This window comes from Mesoplodon bidens, assembly GCF_964165515.1.
Source record: "Mesoplodon bidens genome assembly, chromosome: 2".
NCBI lineage: Eukaryota > Metazoa > Chordata > Mammalia > Artiodactyla > Ziphiidae > Mesoplodon > Mesoplodon bidens.
The window spans coordinates 79,465,401-79,491,050 of record NC_138177.1 but is presented as its reverse complement, the minus strand read 5'-3'; the positions used below and the strand labels follow the sequence as shown (position 1 = coordinate 79,491,050).

At 38.8% G+C, this 25,650-nt stretch overlaps 1 protein-coding gene across 2 annotated transcripts in view; it reads left to right on the top strand.

Moving 5' to 3' along the window:
* LOC308608959 (flavin-containing monooxygenase 5-like) overlaps positions 1-20,296 on the top strand; it is a 31,130-nt gene extending 10,834 nt beyond the window's left edge. For both annotated transcript variants that reach the window (XM_081222354.1, XM_081222353.1), the window contains exons 3-9: positions 532-720; positions 2,628-2,790; positions 4,344-4,486; positions 7,611-7,810; positions 11,720-12,072; positions 17,921-17,993; positions 19,146-20,296. In XM_081222354.1, the coding sequence (XP_081078480.1) occupies positions 532-720; positions 2,628-2,790; positions 4,344-4,486; positions 7,611-7,810; positions 11,720-12,072; positions 17,921-17,993; positions 19,146-19,491 (1,467 nt within the window). In that variant the 3' untranslated portion in view covers positions 19,492-20,296. The remainder of the gene's footprint in view (positions 1-531; positions 721-2,627; positions 2,791-4,343; positions 4,487-7,610; positions 7,811-11,719; positions 12,073-17,920; positions 17,994-19,145) is intronic.
* The last annotated feature ends 5,354 nt before the right edge of the window (positions 20,297-25,650 follow it).

The window sequence follows — 25,650 nt, the reverse complement described above, 5'->3', positions numbered from 1 at the left end:
CAGATGGGCAGTTCTCACTTGGAGTCAATCAGGTGACAGCTGGAACAGGACGTGTGCTATGACCTCTCTGCTCACATATTTAGAACATCAGCTGGGATAACTAGAACTTCTTGGGGCTGGCTGCACATCTCTCTATCCCAAACATGCTCTTCATGTGGCTAGCTCGGGCTTCCTCACAGGATGGTGGTCTCAGGGTAGCTGTACTTCTTACGTAGCTGCTGAATTCCACCAGAGCAAGCTTTCTAAGAGACTCAGGCAGAAACTGCAAGACTACTTATCACTTAGTCTTGGAAGCCATTCAGTATCATCCCAACTGCATGCTGTTGGTCAAAAGCAAGCCATGAAGACAGCTTAGATTCACGGGGAAGAGACTGCACGAGGGCACAAATACTGGGAGATGTGAAGGGTTGTGGGGAGGGGACTTTTTTTAATGGTCATTTCTTTCAGAAAACACTTTCAAATGTTTGTTGGCTGTTTATAATCCATGACCTTAATTCTCAAGTTGCTATGAATGCTTTTTATTTACTGCAGGAAGAACCTGAAGAAGGAAGGGCCAGTATTTACAAGTCAGTGATCATCAACACTTCTAAGGAGATGATGTGCTTCAGTGACTATCCCATCCCAGATCACTATCCTAATTTCATGCACAACTCCCAGGTCCTGGAGTATTTCAGGATGTATGCCAATGAATTTGACCTTCTAAAGTACATTCGATTTAAGGTAGGGAATTTCGTGGGTATCTCTGTGTTCTGAGTTGTTTGTCAAGTAAATGAATAACTGTTCTTATTTACCAGTGCTTAGATTGGTTTGATATGCTCATGTATCTATCCTATCCAGACTCCACTCTGTGTCTTCTCTGTGTCTCAAAATATTCATGGAAAGGTCCCTCTTCTATGTATTTTGACTTCAGATCCAGGAAGCCACCTTCATTTCATTGCCTTCATTCTATATCATTTGATTACAATAAAACAATGAGGGGAACTGACAGGTATGGGAACTTTAAAACCTTCTGTTTCCACAACTGGCTGCTTAGCCCTTTTGTACTTTCTGAAGTGCTTTCCAGTGCATTATTTATGTGATCACAACAACCCAGTGAGGAAGCAAATAAGTTAACTTTGGCGTAGAGGGAGGAACACTGAATTGGGAAGCAAAAACTTGAGTTCTAGTCTTTGCTCTACCACTAATCAACTTGTGATTTCAGACAAGTAAGTTCCTCAACGCCAATGTGTCTTAAGTTTATTTGTAAAACAAGATGATTGTACTAGATCACTTCATTGGTTCCTTCCTGATGTAGAGTCTTCCGTGATATTCCTATCATTCTAAACCATGACCATAAAAGAATCAATACTTCTGACAGCTGGCAAAAAGCCCAAATCTTCTACCTTCTGATCATTCTACTAAATCACGACCCGTTCTCTTTAAAAACAAATTTAAAATGGCAATATCCAGTGACGACTTCCAAAGTCAGTCATTTACAGCCTGGTGGTGCTTCTCTTCACTTCTTTAAACACTTATTGAACAGGTTTGTTACCATAATAAGCAGTGAAGACACAAAAACAAAAAAAAAATTAGTGATATCACAGTCTAGTTAAAGAGATAGAGAAATGAAGAGAAATTTCATTGTAAACATAATTATTAAAAATGAAGAGTTAGTGATAAATGCCACTGAAATCTATGCATTGCAGCTCAGAAGAGGGTTGCTTAACCCATCAGGCACCAAGGAAGTTTTCTTAAAGGAGATAATACCAAGCTAAATGTTGAAGGGTGAGTATCTCCAAATGGAGAAAGAATAAAAGGATGATCCAGGCAGAATCACCAGCCTGTGTAAAATTAAGAACATGATAGAGAAGAACAACAAATAGTATAGGATGGCTCGGGTATACAAGAGGGGTATCTCTATTAGTCAACCAAGACATTATGGTCATAAACCCTAGAAGCACATAGAACACATTCTTAATGTTTCCTTAACCTGGGTAGAGTAACCCATATTTATTATTATTTCTTAAAGCTAAAAATTGTGCCACTGACTATCCCATCTCACACCTTCTTTCTTTATAGTTACTTGTAAAATGGGCATTTATGGGAGTCAAAGAGAGGTTCATTTACGTAAAATATGAGCCACTGAGATGTTTATCTACTCTGTTAGGAAAGGGAGCCCTCTAGCTCAGTCACAAGTTTAAGGCCAAACAGTGAGAACAGGACTTGAGGTAAGAAGGCATCAGAGGGTCTCAGGATGTCTGGGGGTATGGGGAGGAATAGGCATTTAGTGCATGGAGTGTCTCAGAAGCACAAGAGAAGCCCAAACTTTATTCAAGTATCACATTGCCTTAGGGTATGGTCCAAGAGAACTAGTAATTTGCACTTTTCTAGAAGCAGAGTAGAGTGCAACATTAGTCTGCCAACTCTGTTTTATTTAGCTTGCCTCATGGAAGTTTTCTCACTCTGACCACAGCCCCAAACAAAAAAGTTCTGATTTGTGGAGTATGAAAATCAAATATCCCTGCATGAGGCCTGTTATGTGGTATCAGCCGTTTGTGTAACCCTCTGCAAGGAGAGTCCTGTCAGGGAAAATGTCCACTATATTGACTGTGGTTATAGTCCCCTGTGGCTATCCCTTTTCTTTTTAGACCACCGTGTGCAGTGTGAAGAAGCAGCCTGATTTCTCCACTTCAGGCCAATGGGAGGTGGTCACAGAATCTGAAGGGGAAAAGGAGGTGAATGTCTTTGATGGAGTTATGGTTTGCACTGGCCATCACACCAATGCTCACTTACCCTTGGAAAGCTTCCCTGGTAAGTAGCCTACAAGGAAGGAAGACACTTGAAGTATGCCTGTGACCTGATCCCTAAAGAATGGGAGGATTGTTGTCTGAGTGATTCCTATCTTGGGATGAAATAAGGCTTATCCTAATTCTGCATATTCTCCCAAAAGGTGATGGGATAACTTGTATTAATGCTATTTAGGAGGTAGAGGTAACAGTAATTTGGGGGACTAGAGGAAAATTAGAAGGCTCTATATTTAGTTTCACAATAATTTAATTTTTTTAAGGATAAAGGTTGATCTGTATTAGATTGAATGAGGGATTTTTTCTTTTTTAATTTTTATTGGAGTATAGTTGATTAATAATGTTGTGTTAGTTTCTGCTGTACAGCAAAGTGAGTCAGTTATTCATATAAATATATCCACTCTTTTTTAGATTCTCTTCTCATATAGGTCATTACAGAGTACTGAGAAGAGTTCCCTGTGCTATACAGTAGGTACTTATCTGTTACCTATTTTATATATAGTAGTGTGTATATGTCAGTCCCAGTCTACCAGTTAATCCCTCCCGCACACATTTCCCCCCTGGTAACCATAAGTTTGTTTTCTACATCTGTGAGTGTATTTCTGTTTTTTAAATAAGTTCATTTGTACCATTTTTTTTTAGATTCCACATATAAGCAATATCATATGATATTTGTCTTTCTCTGACTTACTTCACTCAGTATGACAATCTCTAGGTCCATCCATGTTGCTGCAAATGACATTATTTCATTCTTTGTTATGGCTGAGTAATATTCCATTGTATATATTTACCACATCTTCTTTAACCCGAATGAGGGTTTTTTTAGCAATCGAGGAAATAAACAGAAATATTGAGTTTCTGAGGAAGAAAATAAATCTTAAAGAAAGAGTTTAATTACAGTCTTTGGCCTGGCTTTTCATTCTGAGAGGAAAAAAGCACTCTGTGTATAGTTTAGAGTATATAAGAACATATATACTCCAACTGGAATAGAAGTAGGTATTTACAGAGGATGAAAAGAGGGGGTGGGGGATGGGCAAAATAGGTGAAGGGGATTAAGAGATAGAAGCTACCAGTTATAAAATAAATCAGTCACAGGGTTGTAATATACTGCACAAGGAATATAATCAAAAGACTGTAATATCGTAATAACTTTGTATGTTGCATAATCTATATAAATATCAAGTTACTATGTTGTACATCAGAAACTGATATAATATTATAAGTCAACTACACTTCAATTAAAAAAAATAAAGAGGATGAAAAGACAAAAGAGAATGGAGGTTTTTGGAACCAGTTTGGATTTGTGAGTCCACAGGTCTAAAATACTAACAGATCCTGAGTTCAGCAGACTACTTATAATAAGGAAATCACAAGGTTCCACTCTGAGGCTATGGGAAAAGAAAACAGGCAAAATATTCAGAAAGGCAACAGTGCACCTGAGTAAAAGCAGAACATATGGAGAATATATGCATAAACTCTACACACTGCAAAAAAATGAATGATTTAACAAATGATATCAGATAAACCATCACCCAGTAATAATTTTCCCTTCTCTTGCAGGAATTGAGAAGTTCAAAGGACAGTACTTCCATACTCGAGATTATAAGAATCCAGAGAGTTTAACTGGAAAGAGAGTCATTATAATTGGCATTGGGAATTCTGGAAGCGATCTGGCTGTGGAAATTAGCCATACAGCCAAGCAGGTTTGAATTAGTAAATTATTTACTTTGCTTCACCAAGGAAGCTGCAGGTGGACCCAACAGAGTGTACGGATACCTGCACACTGCCCATCAGTGCCAATGGCAAATGCAGGGCTTGGTTTCACTGCCTCAGTTGGCAACATTTTGATTGACGATGTGATGGAGCCAAGGTTACAAGTTAGATTCCCATCATTCATTTGGCCTCACACTAAGGAATTTAGTCATGACCACAAACTGTGCTCATAATCTCACTCAGCTGTCTCTTCAGAGTGTGCCTCTGGCTTTTAAGAAGACCAAGTGATTGCTGGGAGAGCTTGTTAGAATGCAGCATTCAGAGTGTGGATTACCTGTTGGCCAGCAGAAGTGCTATGCTCTTATCTGAAGGAAAGTGTACTCAGTTATTGAAAGCTTTTCACTCACAGGATGTTTGGGGAATTTTCCTCTTCACTCTTCTTCACTCCCCAAATGGAAAACAGAAGCATTCTAATCCTTCTAAAGACAACATGGATATCAGTATGAACAGCATCCACATTGTAGCACATGCAAGCAGCTCTCCCCAGCCTTTGCATACAATTAGGTAACACAGAATAACATTTACTCTAAAGGAATTTCTATGTCCTTGACGTTTTTTGGTTTCCTTGTTTTGTTTTTTGTATCATAGATTTTTTTAAAAAATAAATTTATTTATTTTAGTATTTATTTATTTATTTATTTTGGCTGCATTGGGTCTTTGTTGCTGCGCTCGGGCTTTCTCTCTAGTTGCAGTGAGCGGGGGCTACTCTTCGTTGCAGTGTGCAGGCTTCTCATTTCAGTGTCTTCTCTTGTTGTGGAGCACGGGCTCTAGCCACGTGGGCTTCAGTAGCTGTGGCAGGTGGACTCAGTAGTTGTGGCCCACGGGCTTAGTTTCTCCGTGGCATGTGGGATCTTCCCGGACCAGGGCTCGAACCCGTGTCCCCTGCATTGGCAGGCGGATTCTTAAACACTGGGACACCAGGGAAGCCCTGTATCATAGCTTTTGAACTGGGAAAAAAGTATCTTCATTATAAATTCCTAGAAACAGACATCATTAATATATTTTGTTATTCGTGTCTTTATTGAATCATAATTTTGTTGGCAATAGGTAAATGCCTGGTTGTTCTTCAGTAACTTTAATTAAGCTGTGCTTCTCCACAATTTGTTCTTAAATTATTTAAAAAAATAGAAGTTTAGGGCTTCCCTGGTGGCTCAGTGGTTGAGAGTCCACCTGCCGATGCAGGAGACACAGATTTGTGCCCCAGTCCGGGAAGATCCCACATGCCGCGGAGCGGCTAGGCCTGTGAGCCATGGCTGCCGAGCCTGCGCGTCCGGAGCCTGTGCTCCGCAACGGGAGAGGCCACAACAGTGAGAGGCCCGTGTACTGAAAAAAAAAAAAAAAAAGAAGAAGTTTGAGGCCACAACTTTGTTAAATGAACTTTACCCACAAACTCCATTCAATAGCACTTCCCAGGTCTATCTCCATCTATCCCCACAAAACTGATTTCATATATTACTCCATGAATTAATTCAACAAGCATTTATTAGGAAATAGGTATATAAACAATAAAGGGTATGGGTGCTATGATAAAAGAATGTACAAGGTATGTGGTGGGGACCAAAGGCATGAGCTTTCTTTAATACCATTGGCTTGTTAAATGGTTAGTTATAGAGGAGCTGAGCCTTACAAGCAGTTAGGAATTGTAAATTGCCAAAGTACAAGGCAGCAAGAGCTGGTGGAGATATGGTGGTTGTGTCTGAGAAAGCTTTGTGACATATGTATTTTTGTCACTATTTTGTACATAGAGAACTTTTTAACTGAAACTCTGAGCATTTACTTTACTCATAACCTATATTTAAAAAGTTATATAGACCGCACACAAAACCATTTGATTTCTAAGACCACGCAGGCTCTTTCAATTGTGACACATAAAAGTGCTTATTTATGATAGCGGTTAAGGTCACCATCGGTGAGAATATATGTATGAAGTACATGATTATCCCTCTGTAGACAGGTCACCTTTTAACATGAAGTGTTAGACAAAACACCATAAAACAATGTACTTATATAGCTTACAACCCTGGAAACTATCTCCAGAGAGTTTTATAATATAGAGAAAGTGATGCTTTTGCCAGGTAGTTGAATACAAAACTTTTATCTGAATGTGGACTTTAGCCAGCAGATAACACAGAAAGACAGACCAGCTCCCTGTTGTTCTACTTGCAATCTTCAGTTTTTCCCTTAAATAATCGATGAAACATTACTTAAGCACAGGCTTTGGAGTCAGTCAGACTTAGGTCGGAAATTCAGCTCTACCACTTAGTGCTATATGACCTCAGGCAAGTTATTCATCCTCTCCATGCTTCTCATCCATAAGAAGGACATAACAATACCTACCTCAAGAGGTTGTTGTACTGATTAAATAAAAATATAGATAAAGGACCTAGTACAGCAACTTACAGGTTACAATTCTCAATAAAAGGAAGTGATGCTGATGATAGGTTGGGGACTAAAGGATGTATATGCTCTACCTCCCACCTTGGAGAAAACACATTTGGAAAGATAAAAAATAAGAATATATAATGTTAAATGTCAATATAAATAAGTTTTTTGTAATAATGTAAACAATGTCAAAGGCAAAATAAAGACTGAAGGTTTTGGATTAATGATGTCCAGTTGCTTTCAGCTTTACTGCTCCATGATTTTAAATGAGTTGGACAGGTGACAAGTGCTAGAGAAGTTCAGAAGATGGAGAGAAAATTATTAGCCAGAACGGTCCGTAGTGTCTTCATGGAGGAGGGAGACTTGATCTGGATCTTAAAAATGAATAGGCTTTGGAGAATGAAGGGGATAAGGAGGCATAATGACATTAAACAGAAATGCACTGGTAGTTCAGAGCAAGACATAGTCTTGTTCAGTGACTACACCAATTTAATCGTAAGCTTAGTGTTTGAGAAGAAAATGGCAGGAAATTTAAAAATATATATATTGCCAAGGAATAAAAAGCCAGACTAATGAGTTTAAACTTCATCTTGAAGAAACTGGGTTCCCATTCCTTCAGAGAAATGAGTCAGAGAATGGCAAAAACAAACATTTTTTTTCCCCATGCCTCAGGTTTTCCTCAGCACCAGAAGAGGAGCTTGGATTTTCAATCGTGTCGGAGACTATGGATATCCTTTTGATGTGTTGTTGACTTCTCGATTTCAATATTTTATGAAGAAGATTTGTGGTCAATCATTAGCAAATATATTTTTGGAAAAAAAGATGAACCAAAGGTTTGATCATGAAATGTTTGGCCTGAAGCCTAAACACAGGTATGTTCCCAGGCGGGGAGGTGGGCAGTAACAGCCAAGGCAAAGAATAAGGACTGTTCACATAGGCTAATAGTAGGGTTACCTCTATGTTTACATTAAGCAAGTCCACAGAATCTGAGATTAGATTTCTACCTTTCCCCCACAGAAGTCCAAGATCTACTGGCCTGTAATTTTCAGGCTGTAATTCTCCTTGGCATTAACCATTTTTATTATTCCCTGAGGTACCAGTTCTTTTTTTTTTTTTTTTTTTGCGGTATGTGGGCCTCTCATTGTTGTGGCCTCTCCCGTTGCGAAGCACAGGCTCCGGACACGCAGGCTCAGCAGCCATGGCTCACGGGCCGAGCCGCTCCGCGGCATGTGGGATCTTCCCAGACCGGGGCACGAACCCGTGTCCCCTGCATCGGCAGGCGGACTCTCAACCACTGCGCCACCAGGGAAGCCCCAAGGTACCAGTTCTTTTTACATGATGCCCAATAGCAATAACAAAATGGTAATAGAGGGCAGGGCATCATTCATTCATTCATCCAACAAACTGAGCATCTGTTATGAGCCAAGCGTTATACTGGCATAAGAATACTGAGACTAAAGACCTAGTAGTAATACTAATAGTAATGATAGCACCCTACCTTTTTGAGGACTTAATATAAGACAAGCACAGTGCTAAATGAGTTACACGCATTATCTCATTTAATCCTCACAGCAGCCCTATAGGTTGGTACTATTTTGATCTCCATTTTGCAAATATAAAAATTGACACTTAGAGAACCTAATTTGCCCAAGATCACACAAGTAATAAATGACAGACTTGAGAAATGGATATTTCCTTTAATACTCTAACAAGAAAAGAGACAATAGAATATGATAAAGAAATGCATGGAGTCCTATGAGAGTATGAAGGATAGGAGTCCTCACACAGCCTACAAGGTAGACTGTGATAGCATTTCCAAAGGCTGATTTTAAATGCTGTTTTCCCTTCTGACTTTTATTTTATTTTTCATAAATTTATTTATTTATTTTTGGCTGTGTTGGGTCTTTGTTGCTGCACGTGGGCTTTCTATACCTGAGGTGAACAGGTGTTACTCTTTGTTATGGTACTTGGGCTTATCACGGTGGCTTCTCTTGTTGCGGAGCATGGGCTCTAGGCGCTCAGGCTCCAGTAGTGGTGGCATGCAGGCTCAGCAGGTGTGGCTCATGTGTTTAGTTTCTCCACAGCATATGGGATCTTCCCGGACCTGAACTCGAACCTGTGTCCCCTGTATTGGCAGGTGGATTCTTAACCACTGCGCCAACAGGGAGTCCAATGTTTAGGTTTACTTGCTATAAAATAGTAAGTACAATAAGCACCCATATACCCTTCACTTAGATTCACTTATTATTCACAGTTTACTATATTTGCTTTCTCTCTCTCCCTCTCTCTGGAGATAGATAGATCCATACATATATGGCATCCATATATACATACATGTATTCATACATTTTTTTTTCTGAACCATTCGAGAGTAAGCTGCAGTCAGTAAGACATTTTACCCTACATTCTTTAGCATATATTGCCTAAGAAAAAGGGCATTCTTCTACATAAACATAATTATCACACTTAGTAAATTTAACATTGATAAAAATAACATTACCTAATATATTGCACATTCAAATTTCCGAAATTGTTTCAATAATATTGTAGCTTTTTAAAATTATTAGCCATGCCATGTGGCTTATGTGCAGAGTCCTAACCATTGGACTGCCAGGGAATTACCTGTAGCTTTTTTATTTTTAAATCCAAGATCGTGTCATGTATTACACCATTGCATTTAGTTGTCATATTTCTTTAATCTCTCAATCTGAAATAATTCTCTCTTTTTTTGACATGGATATTTTTTTAAAGAATTGAAGCCATTTATTTTGCAGAAAGTCTCTAAATTTGGACTTTCATAGTTGTTCTTCCTCTATTTAGGTTAAACAATTTTGGTGTGAATACTCATATGTTATGTTGTGCCTTCTTGGTGGATCACATCAGGAGCTGTATGATAGCAGTTTATTGCATATTAATGATGTAAAATTTGATCACTTGGACTAGGTGGTATCTACTAGGTTTCTTTACTGTAAAGATATTTTTTCCTTTAAAATTAATCAGTGGGGTGATATTTTGAGACTGTGTCTGCCAACAACCTTTCAGGCATTTATTTCACCCAATTATGGAAACTGTAGCATCCATAACTTTGGTGATCACAAAATATATTGAGGTTATATGGAATAATAGAAGAGAGTCAAACAAATAGGGTAAGGAAGTAGCATTCTAATTATAAATAAAGGTCTTGGAATAGCAAAAAATACATTATGCTCTGAGACCTGCACATAGTTTGGTTTGGCTGGACTACAGGCAAAGATGGAAGAATGACTGAGTATATCTCCTGGTTCACTGGGCGGATATATGAAAATGTTTGTATGCTCTGCTAAATAAAATGTTTAGAATGAAGACAGCCAAGAGCCACTGAAAGATTTTAAGCAGGTGAGTGACATAATAATAAATACATTTTGGAACAATCACTCCAAAAATGATGTAGAAGATAGATTGAAAGGGGATGGAGCAGGAGGCCCTAGAGACAGCTATAATGGCCCAGGTGAAACAGCACAAGTAAAACTATTCTGGGGGTATTAAGAGGAGAAAGCATGGCCTTGGTGACCAGATGTAAGACTTACAGTTTTGTGGCTTGGGCAACAATGCGGATGGTGGTACTGTTAGTGGAAAGGAGTAAGTTTGGAGAGAAAGATGAAATGATGAGGTTGCAATGAGAACAGAATCTGTACCTAAAGGTTTGTGTCAAAGAATTACTAAATGCAGCAAACCAGTAATACTGTTTAAACATATCTTGTTCCTAAGAAGAGGCCAGCTCTGTCTGAACATGATGGGCTGAGGATTCTCAGAGCCTGTTAACACAGGATCCAAGGATTCACACTGTTTTAGAAAGGTCTAAGATTCTGCACCTTATCCTATGTTATTTAGAGGAAACACTACTTACCATGCCTAGAGTATCTCAAGGGAGTTCATGAATAAACATTTTGATATAAATCCTAAAATCCTAGGCTGTGTGACCTTGGGCAAGCCACTTAACTTCTTTAGGCCTCAGTTTCCTCATCTATAAAACCTGGATAATGATAACTGTCCTGCTTCCTTCGTTGGGTTTGTGTGAGACTCAAATACGTTAATGTATGTAAAAACAGTTAATAACTGTAAGTCACTATACACATGCAATTTATTATACCTTTTGGAAAATGATGGTCCAAACCTAGCTCTTGGGCCTTTGAAGTGGAAAAGAGACTCAACAGAATGCTGATAGTCCAGTTCTGCAGATTTCTTGACATATGGGTAGAAGTTACTAGACTGTAGCCTTATCATACCACTGAGAAAATTATTAGTCCTTGAGAAAACATGCATGTACTCTGCAAATAAAACAATCCTTCCCTCACTTCTCCAATAGCTTCTCTTTCAATGCCATCCAGGGTTCAACTTTTTTTTTTTTTTTTTTTTGCGGTATGCGGGCCTCTCACTGTTGTGGCCTCTCCCGTTGCGGAGCACAGGCTTCGGACGTGCAGGCTCAGCAGCCATTGTTCACGGGCCTAGCCCGGGCACGTGGGATCTTCCTCGACCGGGGCACGAACCCGTGTCCCCTGCATCTGCAGGCAGACTCTCAACCACTGCGCCACCAGGGAAGCCCCAGGGTCCAACTTTTACTCTGAGATCCTTATCTTTATCAAGCTGATATACATCAGACCTTTCCCAAATTTCATGAATAAAGGGAGACTATTGGCATATTGATTAAACACCTCAATCAAAGTAGAATTTTATTTACATGGCAATGATCTCTCTCTCTCTCATGATCTCTCTCGTTTTTCCTTCTTTATCATCTTTCACAGAGCTCTGAGTCAGCAACCAACCATAAATGATGATCTGCCAAACTGTATAATTTCTGGCTTGGTGAAGGTGAAAACAAATGTGAAGGAATTCACAGAGACAGCGGCCATATTTGACGATGGCTCCAGGGAGGATGACATTGATGCTGTTATCTTTGCTACAGGCTATAGCTTTGCCTTTCCTTTTCTTGAAGATTCTGTCAAAGTAGTCAAAAACAAGATATCTCTGTATAAAAAGGTCTTCCCTCCTAACCTAGAAAAGCCAACTCTTGCAATCATAGGCTTGATCCAGCCCTTGGGTGCCATTATGCCCATTTCAGAGCTCCAAGGACGCTGGGTCACTCAAGTATTTAAAGGTAAGTGACCATGCAAGATGACTACCTAATTACTTAGTGGTTTGTTTAATTATGTTTATGTTCTTGCTTATAAATAGCTGAGACAGTATGTATGATTGTAACAGTGCCTGGCACAAAATTAGTGCTCAAAAATTAATTTTTGAGGGAATATAAAGTAGTAATTTATAACCACAGACATATAGCAGAATCTCCTAGGAAGTTTCCCCAAAACAGACATGCTTTTCCTGATGGTGTTTATTTAATAAGTCTGGTGTGGGACTGACATAAGAGTGCTGAGAAAATGTTTCCCAGGTGATTCCAATGTGCACTTCAGATTAAAATCCACTCATCTAGATTTTAGACAACTGGTACATATTTGTGAAGCAAAAGAATTTAATCTTCTTTCATTATAGTTAGAGAAATTCACATATAGAAGTACTGTGATTTCATTTCAGACAAAAATTAAGAGCTGGTTAAAGACTAGTCCAGAATGAAGAAGATTCAGCCACTCAAAGTCTAACTTTCCCCCCTTTATGTTCCCCCTTTCAGAACGTTTTGGCTAGGAAAACATGAGAAAAAACTTTGGGGCTGGGGATAGTAGGCTCAATATGAATCAGCAGAATGATGTGGCTTCCAAAAGACTTAACTATATCTGGCATCATTAAAAAACTATAATGTGTTGGAATTTACAGCTGTTCTTCCCTGAACTGGTGAGACCACACCCACAGACATTTTAAAAATGAATCTGGAGTACATTAAAAGGAGAGAGACAAGAGTGGTTAAGGGGTTTGAAAATGTGCCATTTGAAGTACAACTAAAGGAGCTGGAAAGGTTTGGCCTGGAGAGGATAAGATTTAGGGGAGATATGGAAGTTCCCTTCAGATACCTGAAGAGATGCCCCATGGCAGAAGGTTTTATATATTTGCTTAGTATCACTTCAAAGGGTTGAACCAGAACCAAGGAGTGAAATTTTGAGGCTTTGCACAATATTAGCTTAACATTAAAAATAAACTTTGGCCAGGCCAGTATGGAGTAGACTCAAGCCTCAGAATAGGGAGAAATCAAATGACTTTTAAGGTTCCTTCTAACAAAGAAGTTCTTTGTACCATTACTAATGTTTAATTAAAACTATTCAAAGTTCTTGTTGAGGGACTTCCCTGGTGGTCCAGTGGCTAAGACTCCACATCCCCAATGCAGGGGGCCTGGGTTTGATCCCTGGCCAGTGAACTAGATCCCACATGCCTCAACTAAAGATCCAGCACGCTGCAAAGAGGATCCTGCATGCCACATCTGAGACCTGGCATAGCCAGGTAAATAAATAAATATGTTTTTAAAGAGTTCTTATTGAAATTACAGATTCTTTTTACCTATTGAAGATCCTCATGGCAGCAGAGGAAAAAATAGCAATGATGTTAGAGTTGATAGATAAAAAACTTTTCCAAATTTCCCCAAAGTTCTTTCATTTCTTTTTTTTTTTTTTTTTTTTAATTTTTTGGCTGTGCAGTGGTGCATGTGGGAATCATAGTTCCCCAACCAGGGGTCGAACCCACGCCCCCTGCAGTGGAGGCATGGAGTCTTAACCACTGGACTGCCAGGGAAGTCCCAAAGTTCTTTTCATTTCTTAATTCCTTTTAATTCTATCCAGTAGATCAAGTACTCCTTGAGCACTGGACCAGCAATCCAATGCAAGTAACCCATTAAGTTGGCTTAATTCCAGTCAAATAAAGTGGATCTTTTAATTGGGTCAATTAAGTAAGAGGAAAAAGTTGCATTAAAATAGGCCACAGCACCTTGTACACTTTGAACAATTGAGACTCTTTTCCAGGACCAAGTGAACCACTGAGAGGATTAGGGAAAATGAGTATTTGGAAGATTCTGCATTATGGCTATGGGATTAGGGGATCTTAGGGGAAATGCACAAAAAGCCCAGTTTCCTCTGCTAGCAAATCTTAGTGCTAATCCCTCCAACTTTCTTCTAACACTTGGAAGGAAGGAATCATCAGATAATCCTTATAAATTTATCAAGTTTCCAAAAGGAACCCTGAGTTTTTTGTTCTACTCTCTGCTTACCAAGTCCTTGCTTTCTCATCTCTGAATTCTGCTTTCACTGTGCCAATTTTAAGACTTTAGAATCAGCTAGTTTCTCCCATTCTTTCACACCTGCCCAACTCAGCCTGTCCTCTTCCCTGGCCTGTCCTTTACCCACCAAGCCACATTTCCCTTCTTCCTTTGTCCTCTAGGATTACTGTTCTCTTGTCAAGAAAATATTCCACCCTTTTCTAGAACACTGAACCCACTTGCTTGCCTTGACAGAAATCTAGTTTTCTTTTGTCTCATTCATAGCCCTCTCAAGAGTCCTTGCAAGTGTTCCCCTTTCATTTAGTAACTTTCTTCCCTTGCAAACCGTATGAAATGATACCAATTCTCTGGATCACAAGGAAGCATTATGTCATAGCATGGCATTCACGTTCCTCCACAAATTGGATACAGGCTGCTTTCTCAGGCCCACCTTTCACTAGTCTTTACCATCCATCCTACAATCTTCTAGATGCACTGAATGACTTACCCACTATGCAGCAAACACAACAGGTACTCTTGTACCTTATGCCTTTGCTTCTGTTGTTCTCTCTGCCTGGTATGCCTCCCCTTTACTCATTATTTGTGTGGAAAAAGCCTGTTTATTTCCTCCCTTTCTTTGTAGTATATTGAAAGCTCTTTAAATAAAAGAATCATGTTTATTTGCCTTTGTTTTCCAAGTCTAGACCAGTGCCTAGCACATGGGAGGTAGCTAATACAGCTCTATTCAATGACTGCAAGTTTAGTTTTGGAGGTTTTTTAAACTCGATAGTAGAAAGTTCTTATCTGAGGATCTCAGCTTATGAACTACTTTCTCAATTTCCAGTCATGGTAAAAGGCTGGACTGGACTGAAAGAGCAGAATGGCAGCCACACCTCCTTCTCTTGTAACATTATCTTTACATTAAACGTGCAGGGACTAGTCAGGACTACATAAATACAATCTGCCTTAGGCCTGAGAGCCGACTGAAAGACTTAGTTCCACAGAGTTATAATTCAGGCTTACCCCATTTGAACCTTGTCTTGGAACGCTTAGGAAATCTCTGAACTTCAGTTCCACACTGTTTTGTTTTTTTTGCGGTACGCGGACCTCTCACTGTCGTTGCCTCTCCCATTGCGGAGCACAGGCTCCGGACGCGCAGGCTCAGCGGCCATGGCTCACGGGCCCAGCCGCTCCACTGGCGTGTGGGATCTTCCCGGACCGGGGCACGAACCTGTGTCCCCTGCATCAGCAGGCGGACTCTCAACCACTGCGCCACCAGGGAAGCCCTCCACACTGTTTTTCAACAACATTCTTCAGCTAACATTTACTGGCTTCTTAGTATATGCCAGACCCTCTGCTAGGTGCTGGAGATGCAAATATGACCAAACAGAAAATTCCTATCTCTACGGAACTCAGAGTCAAGCAAGGAAGACAGACAAGTAAACAGACATTTAATGTGTTCATTCACTCAGCAGATATTTACTATATCCTAAACAAGGGTCAGATAACAATGTAGAGGAGCTGGCTATGGGAGCAGAAAGGAATAAGTACCCAATTCTCCCTACAACTGCAAATACACTGTAAAAAATAAGAGTTTACTAAAAGGACAAGGCCATCTTGACCATAACAGAGAAGAGAAAAATTAGTAATATTTATACAAAGTTAGAGAAAATGACAAAATAAACCAAGTCCTGAGAACTATAAGGAGTTCAGAATTCTGGAACATAAAGTATTATAGGAATTAAAGAAAATGAAGCTGGAGATATTTATAGAAGCAAAACCAAGAAAAATCCTTAGTTGCCATGCAAGAAGTTCACATTCAATGTAGGCAACAGAAAACAATTGAAGGATTAACTGGGAGAGGGAGAGTCAAATCAGATTTGTAATTCAAAAGATGTGTTAGGGGGAAATGAAATGGGAAATAGGTCAGTTGCGAGCCTGTGACAAAGGTCCAAGAAAGGCGTAATGAGGGCTTTAAACTAAGGTAAAGGAATACAAGGAGACAAATTTGAATGAAATTTCATTGGTGAATTTGAAAAGATTTGGATGGAATATATGTTGGAGATGAAAGCGAGAAAAAGAATCTGCTCAGGGGCTATGTCCATTGATGTAAACTGGTAATATAAGAGGAGGAGCAAGATAGGAAGGAGGGAGATACATATGGTAAAAATGACATGTGCCTGAACGAGGAAACACTGCAACAACAGTATCAATGAATTAAGAACTGCACCACCAGATACAGTACACATCTTTATATATTCCTATCTATTTACCTATCTAATTTATAGTGATTTTTTGTTTGATTGGGTTTTGGTTTTGTTTTGTTTTTTGGATTAATTGGCTGCGTCACAGGCAAGAAATGACCTCCTTCTCCATAATGTTTCTACTTAAGAGAAGTAAAAATTACGGTGGTTCTATGAGAAATAATTGGGAAATCAACTCTCAAACTGTGTTTCATGAGCATCTTAAGACCTGTGATTAACTTCAAATGAAGCATTTCAGTGATTCCTCATTGAGTTATGAACATACGTAATAATTCCCAAGGCTAAAATGAAAAGAACACATGGCAAAACACAAAAGGCTATTTCTTGAGTGTTGAATTTGAGTCTCATGTTTTAAGAGGGACACACCAGGATAGTTACTAGAGTGTGCCCAGAAAAAGGCAACCAGTGGGGCAGAGAACGTGAAATCTGTTATATGGGGAACTGTTAAGGCTTTAAGGCTGATAATGAAAAGACTTAAAGAAGTTATGACAGTTGTTATCAAATGGTTCAAACACTGTCATTTGTTAATACTAAACTCCTTGGCCCCAGAAGGCAGAGCTAAGTCCACTGGTGCCAGTTGCATGGAGCCAGGTTCTGGGGTCAATGAAAAGAATAATGTTTCAGCAAGTAGAGCAGCCAAACAATTAAATCATCTCCTCAGGTGATGAGATCCCCATCACCAGAGATATTTAAGGAGGAATGAGATAACCCCTTGAGAGTATTTGTAGAGAGAAGGATTGTATTAGGTAAGATATATTCCCATTCTAAAATTACACGTTCCAGAATATTGTGGAGTAACACTTTAGAGTTGGGTGTGGCTAAAGTTTTCTGCATGGCATAGTGCCTGTAATTCTGGGCATAAAGCTAATCATATAAATTGAGAGTTGTCTATGTCGACTTAAATACTATTCTACCTTTGTCTAGCCATGTCCTTGGTGTTAAATTCCTGCCACTGGAACTGTTCATTGGTGCTTAAATTTATCTCTTAAGATTGGATATTATGAGTTGCCCTTGACCTTACCCTCACTCTCAGTAAATAAAAAAATTTAGAAGGTAAGGCTTATCTTCCATGGAACTGTAGGCATACAACAGGACTGAGAGTTTACTTTTACTTCCTTCTCCCTGTGGTATAAAGCCTCTTTGTTAATAAGAGTACAAGTACAGATGTGTTTCCCATATTCCCCCCACCCTTTTACTTTGCACCTCATTTTCCGTATACTTTTAAGGCCATTTATCATTTCCTCATGTCCATATTTCATTTCCCAATTGAAAGACTATGTTAGGGAGGAGGCAGGTATTGGTTGGAAAGCAGATCAGGAGAAATATCTTCCAAAGACAAAGTAGAAAAGAGTAAGCTACTGAGGTTAATATGATTATATTCTGGTGGTGGTAGGCTAAGGTGATCAAGTGAAGGTGTAACCTCCTTGGTACAGACAACTAGCCTGTATTCCTTTGGATTTTCCATAACATGGTAATTGTTAATAGGATTAGTGTTCATACTGAGGTAATTTTAATTTTACACTTAAAATTTCGATTTTTCTCTTTAGGGATAAAGACATTGCCCTCACAAAATGAAATGATAAAAGAAATAGCTAAGGTTCGAGAGGATATGGCCAAAAGGTAAGAATTCTCCTAGGAAGATAGGTGGTTACTTTTTCCCACTTCTTTCTTAATAAGAGCAATGTTGTACTGTATTTATTGTCCTCGTGTCTGTTTAAGGATTTAGATTATATTTTGGAGGAAAAGGAAATAATAGTTTGTGACAATATAATAGAGAAATACCACCAAGTGGTTTGAATATGGATGGGAAAGGAAAGAAAAGCTTAAGAACATTCTATGTTTAGGGCCTAAAAGAAAAGTCAAGTAGGAAAAAGCACATGGAGAGGAAAACAGGTATATTATTTTGGCAAGGATTACTTGAAGGGCTGTTAGAGCTGCCAGAGAAAGGAAAGGCAGTGATGAATTCATGAGAGGTAGATATGGTTAAATTACAAATCTGTAGGTAGATTACAAATCTGCAGAGGCCACTTTGCTGGCTGTCATGTGACAGTGTACTTAGGTCACAGTGGCTCTTGGTATGAGTAATCTATAGGATCTGGGAAGGTGGTACCATCAGCCAATATTTTAGTGCTTGGGTGGACACATTTAGCCATCTGAATTTCAGAACTTGTGTTTATTCACTTGGTGATCTTTATTTGAACAAAGTCTGTTGATGAAGTTCCTAAATTTTTGTGGAAAAGTCAGAGGCACAATCATCCCATGCCCAAAGATGTGGTTTTCTTCAATTGATTATACCAGCATAACTCTCCCTTCTGCACGGAGGAGAAAGACATTTTTTATTTAACCCTGATACACTTTCTAGGTGCTTTCCTATTTTCCTCCTTCCTTTCACTGCCAAACTCCTACAAAATATAATCTACATTACATATATTGACTTGTAATACTTTCCTCTTTGTTCTCAGCTTATCTATTTCTTCCACATCCTTCAAGAACTTATCATAGCTCGATTTTAACTACCCTCTTCTACATTTCTATTTAGGAGTCTAATACCACATGCTTTACCAAAAGTCTTATATTCTTCTCTGTTTCATGTGTATCTATCTTATCTAGTCCAGTGGACTATAAGGCCCTTAAGGATAGAGACAGTGTCTTTCTTCTCTATTTTCTACAGCTCCTAGCCCAATATTGAGCCAAGAGCAGATAGAAAGCATTGATTAATTGATGGATTGACTGAATTGTTAATAGGCATGGCTTCTATCTCCTCTGCTTCAGGTATGTGGACAGCCAACGCCATACCATTCAGGGAGACTATATAGATACCATGGATGAGCTTGCTGATCTGGTGGGCGTCAGGCCCAATCTGCTGTCCCTGGCCTTCACTGACCCCAAATTGGCATTACAGTTATTTTGGGGACCCTGTACTTCAATCCAGTATCGGCTACAGGGCCCTGGAAAGTGGGATGGAGCTCGAAAAGCTATCCTCACCACAGAAGATCGTATCAGGAAGCCGCTAATGACAAGAGTAACTGAAAGCAGCAATTCCACAACTTCAACAATAACAGTGGCCAGGTTTATGCTGGCTGTGGCTTTCTTTGCTATAATTATGACCTATTTTTAGCTGTTCCATTGTCATTGTCCCAGTTTTCTTTGAAAGCTGGATCTGGAGACGCCTTTAGAACCTGACAAGATTGAACAACTCTCAGCTTCACATTGCCCAGAAATCTACTTTTATTTCTCTTTCCAAAGCATTAATCATTTTTCCTCTTTTCCCTACAGTGAGATCTCAGCTTTTCATTTGTACTGACTTGCCTCCCTTACTCTTATGACCCATCACTTTTTCCTTCCAGTAATTCCTGGACTGTGAGCTCAGGTACTCTGTTAGTCATCTTTGTTTGTCCTTAGCAGAGTTCCTGACATGTGGTAGGCACTTTCTTTTCTTTTTTTTTTTTTTACATCTTTATTGGCGTATAAATGCTTTACAATATTGTGTTCGTTTCTGCTGTACAACAAAGTGAGTCAGCTATATGTATACATATATCCCCATATCCCCTCCCTCTTCAGCTTCTCTCCCACCCTCCCTATCCCACCCCTCTAGGTCATCACAAAGCACTGAGCTGATCTCCCTGTGCTATGCAGCAGCTTCCCACTAGCCATCCATTTTACATTTGGTAGTGTATATACGTCAGTGCTGCTCTCTCACTTCATCCCAGCTTCCCCTTCCCCCTCCGTGTCCTCAAGTCCCTTCTCTAAGTCTGTGTCTTTATTCCTGCCCTGCCCCTAGGTTCATCTGTACCGCTTTTTAAAATCGCATATATATGCGTTAGCATATGATATTTGTTTTTCTCTTTCTGACATACTTCACTCAGTATGACAGATTCTAGGTCCATGCACCTCAGCACAAATAACTCAATTTCATTCCTCTTTATGGCTGAGTAATATTCCAATATATATATGTGCCACATCTTCTTTATCCATTCATCTGTTAATGGGCACTTAGGTTGGTTCCATGTCCTGGCTATTGTAAATAGTGCTGCAATGAACATTGTGGTACATGGCTCTTTTTGAATTACGGTTTTCTCAGGGTATATGCCCAATAGTGGGATTGCTGGGTCATATGGTAGTTCTATTTGTAGTTTTTTAAGGAACCTACATACTGTTCTCAATAGTGGCTCTATCAATTTACATTCCCAGCAACAGTGCAAGAGGGTTCCCTTTTCTCCACACCCTCTCCAGCATTTATTGTTAATAGATTTTTTGCTGATGGCCATTCTGACCAGTGTGAGGTGATACCTCATTTTGGTTTTGATTTGTATTTCTCTAATGATTAGTAATATTGAGCATATTTTCATGTATTTGTTAGCTATCTGTATGTCTTCTTTGGAGAAATATCTATTTAGGTCTTCTGCCCATTTTTGGATTGGGTTGTTTGTTTTTATGATATTGAGCTGCAGGAGCTGATTGTATATTTTGGAGATTAATCCTTTGTCAGTTGCTTCATTTGCAAATACTTTCTCGCATTCTGAGGGTTGTCTTTTCATCTTGTTTATGGTTTCCTTTGCTGTGCAAAAGCTTTTAAGTTTCATTAGGTCCCATTTGTTTATTTTTGTTTTTATTTCCCTTATTCTAGGAGGTGGGTCAAAAAGGATCTTGCTGTGATTTATATCATAGAGTGTTCTCCCTATGTTTTCCTCTAAGCGTTTTATAGTGTCTGGCATTACATTTAGGTCTTTAATACATTTTGAGTTTATTTTTGTATCTGGAGTTAGGGTGTGTTCTAATTTCATTCTTTTACATGTAGCTGTCCAGTTTTCCAAGCACCACTTATTGAAGAGGCTGTGTTTTCTCCATTGTATATTCTTGTCTCCTTTATCAAAGACAAGGTGACCCTATGTGCATGGGTTTATCTCTGGGCTTTCTATTCTGTTCTATTGATCTATATTTCTGTTTTTGTGCCAGTACCATACTATCTTGATTACTGTAGCTTTGTAGTATAGTCTGAAGATGGGGAGCCCGATTCCTCCAGTTCCGTTTTTCTTTCTCAAGATTGCTTTGGCTATTTGGGGTCTTTTTGTTTGTTTGTTTTTGTTTTTTTTTGCGGTACGCAGGCCTCTCACTGTTGTGGCCTCTCCCATTGCGGAGCACAGGCTCCGGACGTGCAGGCTCAGCGGCCATGGCTCACGGGCCCAGCCGCTCCGCGGCATGTGGGATCTTCCCAGACCGGGGCACGAACCCACGTCCCCTGCATTGGAAGGCGGATTCTCAACCACTGCGCCACCAGGGAAGCCCTATTTGGGGTCTTTTGTATTTCCATATAAAATTGTGGAATTTTTTGTTCTAGTTCTGTGAAAAATGCCACTGTTAATTTTATAAGGATTGCATTGAATCTGTAGATTGCTTTGGGTAGTATAGTCATTTTCACAATATTGATTCTTCCAATTCAGAAGCATGGTATACCTCTCCATCTGTTTATGTTATCTTTGATTTCTTTCATCAGTGTTTTATAGTTTTCTGAGTACAGGTCTTTTGCCTCCTGAGGTAGGTTTATTCCTAGGTATTTTTTGTTGTTGTTGTTATGATGGTAAATCGGATTGTTTCCTCAATTTCTCTCTCTGATCTTTTGTTGTTAGTGTATAGGAGTGTAAGAGATTTCTGTGCATTAATTTTGTATCCCGCAACCTTACCAAATTCATTGATTAGCTCTAGTAGTTTTCTGGTGACATCTTTAGGATTTTCTATGTATAGTATCATGTCATCGGCAAACAGTCACAGTTTTACTTCTTTTCCAATTTGTATGCCTTTTATTTCTTTTTCTTCTCTGATTGCTGTGGCTAGGACTTCCAATTCTATGTTGAATAATAGTGGCAAGAGTGGACATCCTTGTCTCTGATCTTAGAGGAAATGCTTTCAGTTTTTCACCACTGAGAATGATGTTTGCTGTGGGTTTGTCATATATGGCTTTTATTACGTTGAGATAGGTTCCCTCTATGCCCACTTTCTGGAGTTTTTATCATAGATGGGTGTTGAATTTTGCCAAAAGCTTTTTCTGCATTTATTGAGATAATCATATGGTTTTTATTCCTTAATTTGTTAATATGGTGTATCACATTGGTTGTTTTGCATATATTGAAGAATCCTTGGATCCCTGCAATAAATCCCACTTGATCATGGTGTATAATTCTTTTAATGTGTTGTTGGATTCTGTTTGCCAGTATTTTGTTGAGGATTTTTGCGTCTATGTTCATCAGTGATATTGGTCTCTAATTTTCGTTTTTTGTGATATGTTTGTTTGGTTTTGGTATCAGAGTGATGGAGGCCCTTGTAGAATGATTTGGGAGATTTTGGAGTGTTCCTCCCTCCACAATTTTTCAGAAGAGTTTGAGAAGGATAGGTGTTAACTCTTCTCTAAGTGTTTGACAGAATTCTCCTGTGAAGCCATCTGGTTCTAGAATTTTGTTTGTTGGAAGATTTTTAATTACAGTTTCAATTTCATAACCTGTGATTGGTCTGTTTATGTTTTCTAATTCTTCCTGGTTCAATCTTGGAAAGTTGTACTTTTCCAGGAATTTGTCCATTTCTTCCAGGTTGTCCGTTTTATTGGCATAGAGTTGCTTGTAGTAGTCTCTTATAATCTTTTGTATTTCTGTGGTGTCAGTTGTAATCTCTCCTTTTTCATTTCTAATTTTATTGATTTGAGTCCTCTCCCTTTTTTTATTGATAAGTCTGGGTAAAGGTTTATCAATTTTGTTTATCTTCTCAAAGAACCAGTTTTTAGTTTTATTGATCTTTGCTATTGTTTTCTTTGTTTCTATTTCATTTATTTTTGCTCTGATCTTATGATTTCTTTCCTTCTACTAATTTTGGGTTTTCTTTGTTCTTTTTCTAGTTGCTTTAGTTGTGCGGTTAGATTGTTTATTTGAGATTTTTCTTGTTTCTTGAGGTGAGCTTGAATTGCTATGAACTTCCCTCTTATAACTGCTTAAGCTGTGTCCCATAGGTTTTGGATCATTGTGTTTTTGTCGTCATTTGTTTGTAGGTATTTTTTGATTTCTTCTTTGATTTCTTCTTTGATTTCTTCATTGATCTCTTGGTTATTTAGCAGCGCACTGTTTAGCCTCCATGTATTTGTGTTTTACTGTTCTTTTTCCTGTAATTGCTTTCTAATCTCATAGCATTGTGGTTGGAAAACATGCTTGATATGATTTCAATTTCTTAAATTTTCCAAGGCTTGATTTGTGATCTGTTCTGGAGAGCATTCCATGTGCACCTCAGAAGAAAGTGTATTTTTCCACTTTCAGGTGGAATGTCCTAAAAATATCAATTAGGTCTCTTTGGTCTATTGTGTCTTTTAAAACTTGTGTTTCCTTATTTATTTTCTCTCTAGATGATCTGCCTATTGGTGTAAGTGGGGTGTTAAAGTCCCCCACTACTATTGTGTTACTGTTGATTTCCCCTTTTATGGCTGTTAATATTTGCGTTATGTATTGAGGTACTCCTATGTTGGGTGCATAAATATTTATAGTTGTTACGTTTTCTTCTTGGATTGATCCCTTGATCATGATGTAGTGTCCTTCCTTATCTCTTGTAACAGTCTTTATTTTAAAACTATTTTATCTTGTATGAGTATTGCTACTCCAGCCTTCTTTTGATTTCCATTGGCATGGAATATCTTTTTCCATCCCCTCACTTTCAGTCTATACGTGTCCCTAGATCTGAAGTGGGTTTCTTGTAGATAGCATATATAAGGGTCTTGTTTTTGTATCTATTCAGCCAGTCTGTGTCTTTTGGTTGGAGCATTTAATCCATTTACATTCAAGGTTATTATCAACATGTATGTTCCTATTACCAGTTTCTTAATTGATTTAGGTTTGTTTTTGTGGGTCTTTTTCTTCTCTAGTGTTTCCCACTTAGAGAAGTTCCTTTAGCATTTTGTTGTAAAGCTGGTTTGGTGGTGCTGAATTCCATTAGCTTTTGCTTGTCTGTAAAGCTTTTGATTTCTCCATCAAATCTGAATGAGATCCTTGACAGGTAGACTAATCTTGGTTGTCAGTTTTTCTCTTTCATCACTTTAAATATGTCCTGCCACTCCTTTCTGGCTTGCAAAGTTTCTGCTGAAAGATCATCTGTTAATCTTATGGGGATTCCTTTGTATGTTATTTGTGGATTTTCGCATGTTGCTTTCAATATTTTTTCTTTGTATTTAGTTTTTAATAGTTTGATTAATATGTGTGTCAGCATGTTTCTCTTTGGGTTCATCCTGTATGGGACTCTCTACACTTCCTGGACTTGACTGACTATTTCCTTTCCCATGTTACAGAAGTTTTTGACCATAATCTATTCAAATATTTTCTCAGACACTTTCTTTTTCTCTTCTTCTTCTGGGACCCCTCTAATTCAAATGTTGGTGTGTTTAATGTTGCCCCAGAGGTCTCTGAGACTGTCCTCTGTTCTTTTCATTCTTTTTTCTGCTCCCTGCACCATTCTGCTCCTTCCACCATTTTATCTTCCAGCTCACTTATCCGTTCTTCTGCCTCAGTTATTCTGCTATTGATTCCTTCTAGAGTATTTTTAATTTCAGTTATTGTATTGTCCATCACTGTTTGCTCTTTAGTTCTTCTAGATCCTTGTTAAATGTTTCTTGTATTTTCTCCATTCTGTTTCTGAGATTTTGGATCATCTTTACTATCATTGCTCTGAATTCTTTTTCAGGTAGGTTGCCTATTTCATCTTCATTTATTTGGTCTTGTAGGTTTTTACCTTGCTACTTTGTCTGCAACATATCTTTGTCATATTTATTTTTTATGGGTGGGGCTGTATTCCAGTCTCACTGGTTGTTTGGCCTGAGGCGTCCAGCACTGGAGTTTGCAGGCAGTTGGATAGAGCTGGGTCTTGGTGCCAAGATGAGAATCTTTGGGAGGCCTCACTCTGATTAATATTCCCTGAGGTCTGAGGATCCTTGTTAGTCCAGTGGTTTGGATTCAGAGCTCCCACCACAGGAGCTCAGGCCCAACCTCCGGCCTGAGAACCAAGATCCCGCAAATCGTGGCATGGTTAAAAAAAAAAAAAAGAGAGAAAAGAAGGAACAGTACAATAACAATGAATAAAAAACAAAATAAAATTAGAAAGATAAAAAATGTATTAGGAAAAATAAAAATATAATTGAAACAACTGCAACAAGGTAAAACAAAACCACAACAGAAAAAAGAAAGAAAGAAAAAAAAATGACGGGGGGGGCGTCCCTGGTGGCGCAGTGGTTGAGAGTCCGCCTGCTGATGCAGGG